This window comes from Hemibagrus wyckioides, linkage group LG26, assembly GCF_019097595.1.
Source record: "Hemibagrus wyckioides isolate EC202008001 linkage group LG26, SWU_Hwy_1.0, whole genome shotgun sequence".
NCBI classification, from domain to species: Eukaryota; Metazoa; Chordata; class Actinopteri; order Siluriformes; family Bagridae; genus Hemibagrus; species Hemibagrus wyckioides.
Window position 1 is genome coordinate 13,853,250 of NC_080735.1, and position 11,206 is coordinate 13,864,455.

The 11,206-nt window shown below is 41.3% G+C and overlaps 1 protein-coding gene across 1 annotated transcript; it reads left to right on the forward strand.

Annotated features, from left to right (window-relative positions):
• Positions 1-1,109: 1,109 nt before the first annotated feature.
• Positions 1,110-9,469, forward strand: cpb2 (carboxypeptidase B2 (plasma)). The gene is made up of 11 exons (XM_058380038.1): positions 1,110-1,256; positions 1,602-1,677; positions 2,623-2,747; positions 2,863-2,971; positions 3,711-3,812; positions 5,594-5,698; positions 5,896-6,006; positions 6,598-6,688; positions 7,484-7,686; positions 8,686-8,770; positions 8,886-9,469. The coding sequence occupies exons 1-11, from the start codon at positions 1,180-1,182 to the stop codon at positions 9,074-9,076; spliced, it is 1,275 nt and encodes a 424-aa protein (XP_058236021.1). The 5' UTR covers positions 1,110-1,179; the 3' UTR covers positions 9,077-9,469.
• The last annotated feature ends 1,737 nt before the right edge of the window (positions 9,470-11,206 follow it).

The following is an 11,206-nucleotide window of genomic DNA, read 5'->3' on the forward strand; positions in this document are numbered from 1 at the left end:
TTTTAACAATAACAATAACATAAAATAACAATAGTTATATTATGAATTTAGGAGAAATATTGTCAGCAGTTCACAAAAAAATGAAACAAAACTGTTCATCTCACCAATACATGAACCTGGAAGAAAAAAACATAAGAAACTGATGATTTTGCAGTGGTCTCTTTTTTTCCCCCAGATCTGTACAGTGGAATTGTTTTCTTCACATATCCCAGCCTAGGAAGTTGGGGTCAGAGCACATGGGCAGTTATGATACAGTGCCCCTGGAGCAGGGAGAGTTAAGGGTCTTGCTCATTTACCCAACAGTGGTGCTTGGTGGTGCTGGGACTATATATATATATATATATATAATTATATATATAGTCAAAAGTTTGGGCACACCATTTAATTTAGGGATTTATTTTCTACATTCTAGAACAATACTGGAGATTTCAAAACTATGAAATAACACACATGGACTTAAGTAATCCATATGTAACGACAACAAAAAACAGTCAGTTCTGGAATAGTTCTCGCAAGAACAGTATTGTCAAGTGCATTTGCAAAACCCATCAAGCCCCATGATGAAACTGGCTCACATGAAGACCATCCCAGTAAAGCAAGACCAAAACTGACCTCTGCTGCAGAGGAGAAGTTCATTTAGAGTCACCAGCCTCAGAAATCACCAATTAACAGCACCTCAGATTAGAGGCGTTATGAAGGCTTTACAGAGCATCAGTAGCAGACATGTCTCAATATCAACTGTTCAAAGGACATTATTGTGTATTTCGGCAGCCTTCAGCATTGTTTTACAATGTAGAAAGAAATAAACATCAGGAAAGACCATGGAATTAGAAGATGTGTCCAAACTTTTGACTGGTAGTGTATATATATATGTGTGTGATTATATGGCAAATTATATGGAAAGTCAGAAGAAATAAGCTTACGCTATGTCCAACATAATCCTCAGTATTCAGTTGTGTCCTGCTTTAGTGCTTTAGTTACTAATCACACAGTTTAAGAGTGAAATTAACACAGAGCATTGAGCTGCGATGGCATATTGAAACATATACATGTGTGGGTAATGTTTTTCTTTTCCGAGGCAGGACGACAAAAGTTTAACTAGTAAAGTCAACATGTCCAAATCAATACCGTTCACTGTCTCACTATTGCACAAGTGTGTTATAAGCCAACAGAGCAAAGATGAGACCTCTGCTTTTATTAGCCATTTTAATATGTTTTCATTGCGTTCTGAGAAAAGGTTTTTGCTCATCAGAACAGTAAGTAACTTTTTCACACTTTGTTTCTCCTTCCTTCCAGCATCCTGCATTTTCTCTGCACCTGGGCTTAATTGCTCCTGTAGCTCTTACTGAAACTGGGACCGGGCTATGGGTTGTGTGTGTGTGTGTGGTTTAGCTGAGAGTTTTGCTTGTCGAATTCAGCCTAGAAGGTTGTATTTAATGATGTGAAAGTGATGTGAACACGTGTGTTTGTGACTAAGATGGGCAAAGTTCATTAGGATAAGATTCCACAGCTGTGTCGCGTGTCCGAACACCTGAGTCATTATGTGACAGATCTTTATGTAAAAACATCTTGATCCTAATTCTATGGCTCTTATAAACCAGAGACAAAGTTCTGTCCATCACAGCTGTGACACAGGAGCAAGTGATCCTACTGCAGAACATATCCAGCCATAATGAGGCATGTACACACACACACACACACACACACACATGCTGAGAGTATTTACTTTTCTGTACATTTATCTCCTTAAAGTATATTAGTAAAGAATAAAGAATGAATCAGTGATAGAGTGATGAAATCCATCCTGATGTTGATGCATTTCTAGTAGGATCACACCCTAAACCTCCCACAGCATTTTATTCCTCTTATATCACTTTTCTTATATCAGCCAACTATATCCTAATAAACAGAAACTCATTTGTTATTCATTAAAGATCAATGTCTTACTTTTTACTGTCTTTTTGCCACATGTAATATTGTTGAATATTATCTGAGAAGGGATGATAGTTCCGGTTATTACTTAAAACAGCCATAAACTTTTGTTCTCTCACCAGAGAAAACATCAAAGAAAGAAAGAAAGAAAGAAAGGAAGGAAGGAAGGAAGGAAGGAAGGAAGGAAGGAGGAAGGAAAGAAAGAAAGAAAGAAAGAAAGAAAGAAAGAAAGAAAGAAAGAAAGAAAGAAAGAAAGAAAGAAAGACAAGAAGGAAGGAAGAAAGGAAGGAAAGAAAGAAAGAAAGAAAGAAAGGAAGGAAGGAAGGAAGGAAGGAAGGAAAGAAAGAAAGACAAGAAGGAAGGAAGAAAGGAAGGAAAGAAAGAAAGAAAGAAAGAAAGAAAGAAAGGAAGGAAGGAAGGAAGGAAGGAAGGAAGGAAGGAAGGAAGGAAGGAAGGAAGGAAGGAAGGAAGGAAGGAAGGAAGAAAGAAAGAAAGAAAGAAAGAAAGAAAGAAAGAAAGACAAGAAGAAAGAAAGAAAGAAAGAAAGAAAGAAAGAAAGAAAGAAAGAAAGAAAGAAAGAGTTGACATGTATGTGTACTTATAAATGTTTAATATGGTGTACCACACTATACTTCAGTGTAAATCAGTGTGATTTTGCTTTAATCATTCTTCTCCATGGTTGTGGATCAGACGACTCTGTGGCAGCCTGCGTCTCCCAGTTACATCACAGAGAACACACCTGTCCATCTGTTCGTCCAGTCCAGCAGCGTGACCCGAGTCACTGAGCTGCTAAACACACACAGATTCTCCTTCAGGTAAAGCAGCCTTCATTATGTAAAATAGCTTTAACTGCATTCCAGAAAGATGACATGATGGCAGACATGCTGCAAGACTGTGAGCTGAACCTCAGACATGTTGTGGTTTGTGCAGCGTTCTGCTGGAGAACACCCAGCAACTGATCCAGGAACAGACCAGAAACATCACCACAGATCCCAAGAGCGGGGGAATGACTTACGAACGATATCACTCTTTAGAGGACGTAAATTACTATTACACTCCATCACATAAGAGAGGAAGGAAGGAAGGAAGGAAGGACAGACAGAAAGAAAGAAAGAAAGAAAGAAAGAAAGAAAGAAAGAAAGAAAGAAAGAAAGAAAGAAAGAAAGAAAGAAAGAAAGAAATGGAGGGAGGGAGGGAGGGAGGGAGTGAGTTAGGACAGAAAGAAAGAAAGAAAGAAAGAAAGAAAGAAAGAAAGAAAGAAAGAAAGAAAGAAAGAAAGAAAGAAAGAAATGGAGGGAGGGAGGGAGGGAGGGAGGAGGGGAGTGAGTTAGGACAGAAAGAAAGAAAGAAAGAAAGAAAGAAAGAAAGAAAGAAAGAAAGAAAGAAAGAAAGAAAGAAAGAAAGAAAGAAAGAAAGAAAGAAAGAAATGGAGGGAGGGAGGGAGGGAGTGAGTTAGGACAGAAAGAAAGAAAGAAAGAAAGAAAGAAAGAAAGAAAGAAAGAAAGAAATGGAGGGAGGGAGGGAGGGAGGGAGGGAGTGAGTTAGGACAGAAAGAAAGAAAGAAAGAAAGAAAGAAAGAAAGAAAGAAAGAAAGAAAGAAAGAAATGGAGGGAGGGAGGGAGTGAGTGAGTTAGGACAGAAAGAAAGAAAGAAAGAAAGAAAGAAAGAAAGAAAGAAAGAAAGAAAGAAAGACCATATCATATATATCATATTAGCGTAATATTCAGTTGAATCTTGTCAGATTTGTGATCATTTTGATCGTTTCATGTTTTATTCAGATTTATTATTTGATCAATAAAACAAGCCAGGAGCATCCGGACATGACCAAACTCATTCTGATTGGCTCTTCATTCGAGAAAAATCCACTGTATCTCTTAAAGGTACATATCTGTCTCTTATTATGACTTTAACAAAACTTCCAGCATGATAATAAACCTGACTCATCATTTCCAGTGTTTTACATCTCTTACTGCTCTTTTACTTTCTAGTGTTTTTATATACATTCTGTTGTTGATTGTGTTGTGAGTGTGTCCTCTGTGTTGTGGGAATGTCCTCTGTGTTGTGGGAATGTCCTCTGTGTTGTGGGCGTGTCCTCTGTGTTGTGGGCGTGTCCTCTGTGTTGTGGGAATGTCCTCTGTGTTGTGGGAATGTCCTCTGTGTTGTGGGCGTGTCCTCTGTGTTGTGGGAATGTCCTCTGTGTTGTGGGAATGTCCTCTGTGTTGTGGGCGTGTCCTCTGTGTTGTGGGAATGTCCTCTGTGTTGTGAGCGTGCCCTCTGTGTTGTGGGCGTGTCCTCTGTGTTGTGGGCGTGTCCTCTGTGTTGTGAGCGTGTCCTCTGTGTTGTGAGCGTGTCCTCTGTTTTGTGGGCGTGTCCTCTGTGTTGTGAGCGTGTCCTCTGTGTTGTGGGCGTGCCCTCTGTGTTGTGAGCGTGCCCTCTGTGTTGTGAGTGTGTCCTCTGTGTTGTGGGCGTGTCCTCTGTGTTGTGGGCGTGCCCTCTGTGTTGTGAGCGTGTCCTCTGTGTTGTGAGCGTGCCCTCTGTGTTGTGGGCATGTCCTCTGTGTTGTGAGCGTGTCCTCTGTGTTGTGAGCGTGCCCTCTGTTTTGTGGGCGTGTCCTCTGTGTTGTGGGCGTGTCCTCTGTGTTGTGAGCGTGCCCTCTGTTTTGTGGGCGTGTCCTCTGTGTTGTGGGCGTGTCCTCTGTGTTGTGAGTGTGCCCTCTGTGTTGTGAGCGTGTCCTCTGTGTTGTGGGCGTGCCCTCTGTGTTGTGAGTGTGCCCTCTGTGTTGTGGGCGTGTCCTCTGTGTTGTGAGTGTGTCCTCTGTGTTGTGGGCGTGTCCTCTGTGTTGTGAGCGTGCCCTCTGTTTTGTGGGCGTGTCCTCTGTGTTGTGGGCGTGTCCTCTGTGTTGTGAGTGTGCCCTCTGTGTTGTGAGCGTGTCCTCTGTGTTGTGAGCGTGCCCTCTGTGTTGTGAGCGTGCCCTCTGTGTTGTGGGCGTGTCCTCTGTGTTGTGGGCGTGTCCTCTGTGTTGTGGGCGTGCCCTCTGTGTTGTGAGCGTGTCCTCTGTGTTGTGAGCGTGCCCTCTGTGTTGTGAGCGTCCTCTGTGTTGTGAGTGTGCCCTCTGTGTTGTGAGCGTGTCCTCTGTGTTGTGAGCGTGTCCTCTGTGTTGTGGGCGTGTCCTCTGTGTTGTGGGCGTGTCCTCTGTGTTGTGGGCGTGTCCTCTGTGTTGTGGGCGTGCCCTCTGTGTTGTGAGCGTGTCCTCTGTGTTGTGAGCGTGCCCTCTGTGTTGTGAGCGTGCCCTCTGTGTTGTGAGCGTGTCCTCTGTGTTGTGAGCGTGTCCTCTGTGTTGTGGGCGTGCCCTCTGTGTTGTGGGCGTGTCCTCTGTGTTGTGGGCGTGTCCTCTGTGTTGTGAGCGTGCCCTCTGTGTTGTGGGCGTGTCCTCTGTGTTGTGGGCGTGTCCTCTGTGTTGTGGGCGTGCCCTCTGTGTTGTGAGCGTGCCCTCTGTGTTGTGAGCGTCCTCTGTGTTGTGGGCGTGTCCTCTGTGTTGTGGGCGTGTCCTCTGTGTTGTGCGGGTGTCCTCTGTGTTGTGGGAGTGTCCTCTGTGTTGTGGGAGTGCCCTCTGTATTGTGGGTGTGTCCTCTGTGTTATGAGTGTGTCCTCTGTGTTGTAGCTGTCAGGAAGACGAGGCCCAGTGGATAAAGCCATGTGGATGGATTGTGGGATTCATGCCAGAGAGTGGATCTCACCTGCTTTCTGCCTTTGGTTCATCAAATATGTAAGATTTATCCACGTTTTCCCAAGAACAAATTCTCAGAGATCAATTCTTAAGTGGAAAATGAAGTGGACAATTTTTCACAACTTCCTCTCTAAACTTTATTAGAAATGTCTTACTAGTAGAAATCTGATTCTGATTTAGATGAAACACTCACCCTGGTAGTTAAAACAGTGTATGTTATACTTGTCCTTCCTCAGGCTGTTATATTTTACAAGGAAAACCCTGACATCACTGCAATGTTGGACAAGATGGACATCTACATCTTACCTGTCATGAATCCAGACGGTTACAAGTACACCTGGACGACTGTAAGACGTTCTCCTTATCAAAGCCTCCAGATCGTTTATTATTCAAAATCTCTTATATTTTGGAAAATATATTCATATATTCAAAATATATTCATCCGAGCAGCTTTTTCAATCTGAGGGAAGTTCCACGGATTTGTATCCTCCAGGGTCATGCATCCTCCCTAGTTAGAGGAACAAGGGGTGGTGAGAATGAGAGAAGGTGTTAAGGGAGCCGACCTCAGAGAAGGAGAGTAAGGGGAGAGTGTGTTGAGATATTAGTGGTAATGATCGGCAAAGGTGAGAGTGGACAAGGTAGTCCTTAGGTGTGGCTTTCCTGGTGGACATGTGAAAAGGTCTTGATCTTCTTGGAGATGAATGAAAGAATGAATGAAAATGGATGAAAGAATGAATGAAAAAAGGAGACAGGTTGTGTTGAAAACCTCCATTGAGAGAAGGATTTTCCACCTGGACATAGATGGCCTCCATCACGTGATCATCTCAAGATGTATTATGACATGTATATACCATACTCTCTGATGTCTAACTCTACACAGTCTTGTTGATCTTGTTAATGTTTGGCTTCAGTACTATGTGTCTGGTCTTACTGTACAGAACCGCATGTGGAGGAAGAACCGATCAGTGAGGGAGGGCACTTCATGTGTCGGAGTCGATCTGAACAGGAACTTCGATGCCAACTGGTGCAGTGAGTGATAAACCCTGGAAATCCTACAGTGTAATTCTCATCTAGAGCTGTTAATAACAAACCAGTAATGCTAGTACTATGTAAATGTTGATAATGTGTGGTCATGTTCATGTGTGGTCAACCTCTAATCATTTAGATTCAATTCAATTAAGTTTTATTTTTTTCTTGAGCACAGTGCAAGTACAAAGTGAGAAAAAATGCAGTGGAAATGGCATGATGTGTTTAAATGAGTCTGGAGACATGGGTTATGAGACAGTAAACAAGGGTGCAAGTGGAATGGAAATGTTATTGGATGGATGGATGGATGGATGGATGGATGAATGGATGGATGGATGAATGGATGAATGGATGGAAGGATAGATGAATGGATGGATGGATGGATGGATGGAAGGATGGATGGATGGATTCTTGGATGGATGGATGGCCAGATGGATGGATGGATAAATGGATAAATGCATAGATGAATGAATGTATGGATGGGTGGAAGGATGAATGGATAGATGGATGAATGGATGGATGAATAGTTGAATGGATTGATCTATGCATGAATGGATGTATGGATAGATGAATGGATGAATGGATGGATGGATGAATGGATGGACAGATGGCTAGACATTCTTGAATGTGATTAATAGGAAATTCAGAATTTGACTAATGACTAATGACTAATGACTACACAGAGACTAAACTTAAAGGAACTAGTTTTAAAAGCTTTCTTTCAAAAGCTTTCTTTCTACACCATTTTTTTCTGGAAAACCCTTCAATCTTTTCCTTCCTTATTCTTCCATGATGAAGCGGCGGGAGCATCCAGCAATCCCTGTTCTGATATTTACTGCGGGCAGTACCCGGAGTCCGAGCCGGAGGTGCAAGCTGTGACCAAGTTCTTACGCGCCCACAAGGACTCTATCAAACTTTACTTCTCCATGCATTCCTACTCGCAGATGCTGCTCTTTCCGTACTCCTACACCCATGATCAGATCCCAAACCACTCTGAGCTGGTAAGGGTTAACACACAAGCCTTTTTTTTTTACCCAAATATATTTTTTTAAGTATTACACAGTAAATAATTATATACTTGCTTCAGGTGATGGTGTTAAACTAAGAAAATATAATTTATGTAACTTCTGGTAAAATTCCACACTGAATATGTGGAAGACATGTCTTATAGGAAGGCGTAATTATATTACATTATATAATTATACCAGTCTGAGTGAGGTACACTATATGGCCAAAAGTATGTAGACTCCTGACTATCACATCCATACAGTACTTCTTGTTGAACATCTCATTCCAGATTTATTCCTCCTTTGCTGTTGTAATGTGCCCCATACTTCTGTGAAATTTGAGATTTGTGATCATTCAGCTACAAGAGCATTAGTGAGATCAGACACTGATGTTGAGTGAGGAGGTCTGGGGTTCAGTCGGTGTTCCAGTTCATCCTAAAGGTGTTCAGTGGGGTCGAGTCAGAGTCAGGGCTCTGTGTAAGACACTCGAGTTCTTCCACTCCAACCTTCTCAAACCATGTCTTCATGGATCTAAGGGGCTTTGTGGACAGATGCATTGTCATGCTGGAACACATTTGGGCTTCTTAGTTCCAAATCTACAGCATACTAAAACAATTCAGTACAATTGTGTGCTTCAAACTTTGTAGGAACAGTTCATGGAAGAACCACATATAGTGTGATGGTCAGGTGTCCACATATTTTTAGACATGAATAGTGGTATAATGAATAAAGTCATTCTAGTGGTCCAGTATGGCTGCTTCTATAACGTCACAGTCTGTTCAACATCAATGTGGTTTTAAGAGTTTACAGAAAGGAGTCTGGATGAAATGAAAACTATTAATAAAGCTACATTTTAATCAGAACATGTCTTGGCTGTCAAACTACATTTCAGCTACGGAGTAAATTATGGTTTTCTGGCCAAATTATTTCATGTTGATGTAACACAGAATGACCTTCATTTATTTTTCTGTGTGTGTGTGTGTGTCCTGACAGTTTGATCTTGTCAAGGAGGCAGCCGTAAAGATACGTAGGCATTACAAAAATGTATACCACTTTGGTTCTGGAGCAAAAACAATATGTAAGCTTGTTATCCATTTTAGGATTTGCTTTTTATATAGTGTCCATTTATAGATCAACATTTTTAGTTGACATACACCTTCCACCATGTCACTTTCTGTTCCCTCTCTCTTCAGATTTAGCTCCTGGGGGATCAGATGACTGGGCCTATGATCAAGGCATTTTATACTCGTTTACCTTTGAGCTGCAGGACCGTGGACGATACGGCTTTCTCCTTCCTCCAAACCTGATCTCTGTTGCCTGTAATGAAGCCCTTGCAGCGGTCAAGATCATATCGATGCGTGTGCTAGAGAAACTTCATGAATGAATCAATGCTTCAGCCTTTATCCTACATAAACGAGGTTCTTAACAGTTAGGGTTCTCACTGTCCTCCACAGTTTTATGCTATTTCTGCTCTTAACACATTCGGCTCATGATATGGTGGACTGTGTGCGATGGAGAAGAAACGGAAAATGATGTGAATCAAATTAATTGAATGAAATGTTGGTGCTCTCACAGACCATGTCATCATTGGCAAAACTTTAACCAGAAAAAAATGTTCTTAGTATTAGTAAGATAGTATTGAAATGTAGTGACCCTTATATGTGTGATACATGTGATATGTTATGATGCTCATCATACATAATACACAGTTTCAGATTTCCTATTAATCGCAAGTTCATTTATCAAAAAAGAAAAGAATAAAGCAAATTTAAAAATGTTTAAGCAAGTTGTTATTAAATTGTGTGTTGGATGATTAACTTTACACATAATACAGTACATACTGTATCAATGAACAAACTGGGATTCCCCAGCCAAATTGTTTTTTAGGGGTTGGGATTGGCTCCTTAGTTCCAGTGAAAGGAACTCTTAATACTTCAACATACCAAGACATTTTGGACATTTTGGACAAAGCAAGGTCCATAAAGACATGGATGAGTGAGTTTGGTATGGAGGAACTTCGCAGAGTCCTGACGTCAACCTGATAGAACACCTTTGGGATGAATTAGAGTGGAGACTGTGAGACAGACCTTCTCATCCAGCATCAGTGCCTGACCTCACAAATGCACTTCTAGAGGAATGGTCAAAAATTCCCATAAACACACTCCTAAACCTTGTGGAAAACCTTCCCAGAAGAGTTGAAGCTGTTATAGCTGTAAAGGGAGGGCCAACTCCATATTACATTCATGTGCATGTAAAGGCAGACGTCCCAGTTTTTACCTGGCTCACAGTCTCCGCTCTAATCCATCCCAAAGGTGTTCTATCAGGTTGAGGTCAGGACTCTGTGCAGACCAGTCAAGTTCCTCCACACCAAACTCACTCATCCATGTCTTTATGGACCTTGCTTTGTGCACTGGTGTACAGTCATGTTTGAACAGGAAGGGGTCATCCCCAAACTGTTCCCACAAAGTTGGGAGCATGAAATTGCCCAAAATGTCTTGGTATGAAGCTGAAGTATTAAGAGTTCCTTTCACTGGAACTAAGGGTCCGAGTCCAACCCCTGAAAAACAACACCTGAATTCAATGATTTGGAGGGGTGTCCCAAAACTTTTGGCAATATAGTGTATATAACATATAACATTGTACGCATGAATGTTTCCCTAACGTTAGCCTAGTTTCTCCTTCAGGTTTTTTCTTTTTGGGGAATCATTTTATAACGTTGCGGAAAAGTTCTTCTTTAGTTAATAAAGTCAGTATCAGTCCTAAAACATATAAACATATGTTTATATGACAACTGACAAGGAACATTCAACGAAAATGATTTGTAACTAAGAAATAACCTTCTAGGAACATTCCCGTAACGTTTTCAAAAACAGGATGTTTTGCTTTTAGGTTTTTCTGTTTGTATATAAACTAACATACAGAATGAAATTAGGGAAATTTCAGTAGATAGGCCACAACAACAATAAATCATTAGTCTAGAGAAGAAAGTCGTGAGAGATCAGTTTGTAGTTTTGGTGACTGCTCCTTGTCTGTTATATAATCATAAGAGATTTTAAGATTGCAGGAAGAACACTGAATTTGTTGCAAAAACGTTTATTAATTTCATAAATAAAACATTATGGAAATGTATGGAGGTCAGAGTTATGGGAACGTTAGGGAAAAGTTCTGCCTTGTGTTTGTTTTCTTATGGGAAAGTCTGGAGAAACGTCAGGAAAAATGCTCTCTGAAGAATAATGAGTCAACGAAATGTAAAAATTATATTTCTGTACAGAAAACTTTTTTTTTGTCAAATCCAAATGGTTATTAAAACCGTTCCCAGAACCAGAAATAGTGCTGGAACCAAATGGGTCTGTAAACGCCACACGGTTAATCCAGGTTCCCACAATCCTCCGTTCTGCAATGAAGGCTAATCACTGAATCCCAAATGACTTCCTGCTCCCTCACTAAGCGCACGGTGTAGGGTATGGAGTGATTCCTTTTTACACCCTACCTAGGGCACCTCTGTTTCATAGCT

Coding starts and splice junctions, on each gene's coding strand:
- cpb2 (XM_058380038.1), top strand. CDS start 1,180: ATGAGACCTCTGCTTTTATTAGCCATTTTAATATGTTTTCATTGCGTT. Junction 2,972..3,710: donor GATATCACTCTTTAGAGGAC/GTAAATTACTAT, acceptor TGTTTTATTCAG/ATTTATTATTTGATCAATAA. Junction 8,771..8,885: donor TTCTGGAGCAAAAACAATAT/GTAAGCTTGTTA, acceptor CTCTCTCTTCAG/ATTTAGCTCCTGGGGGATCA.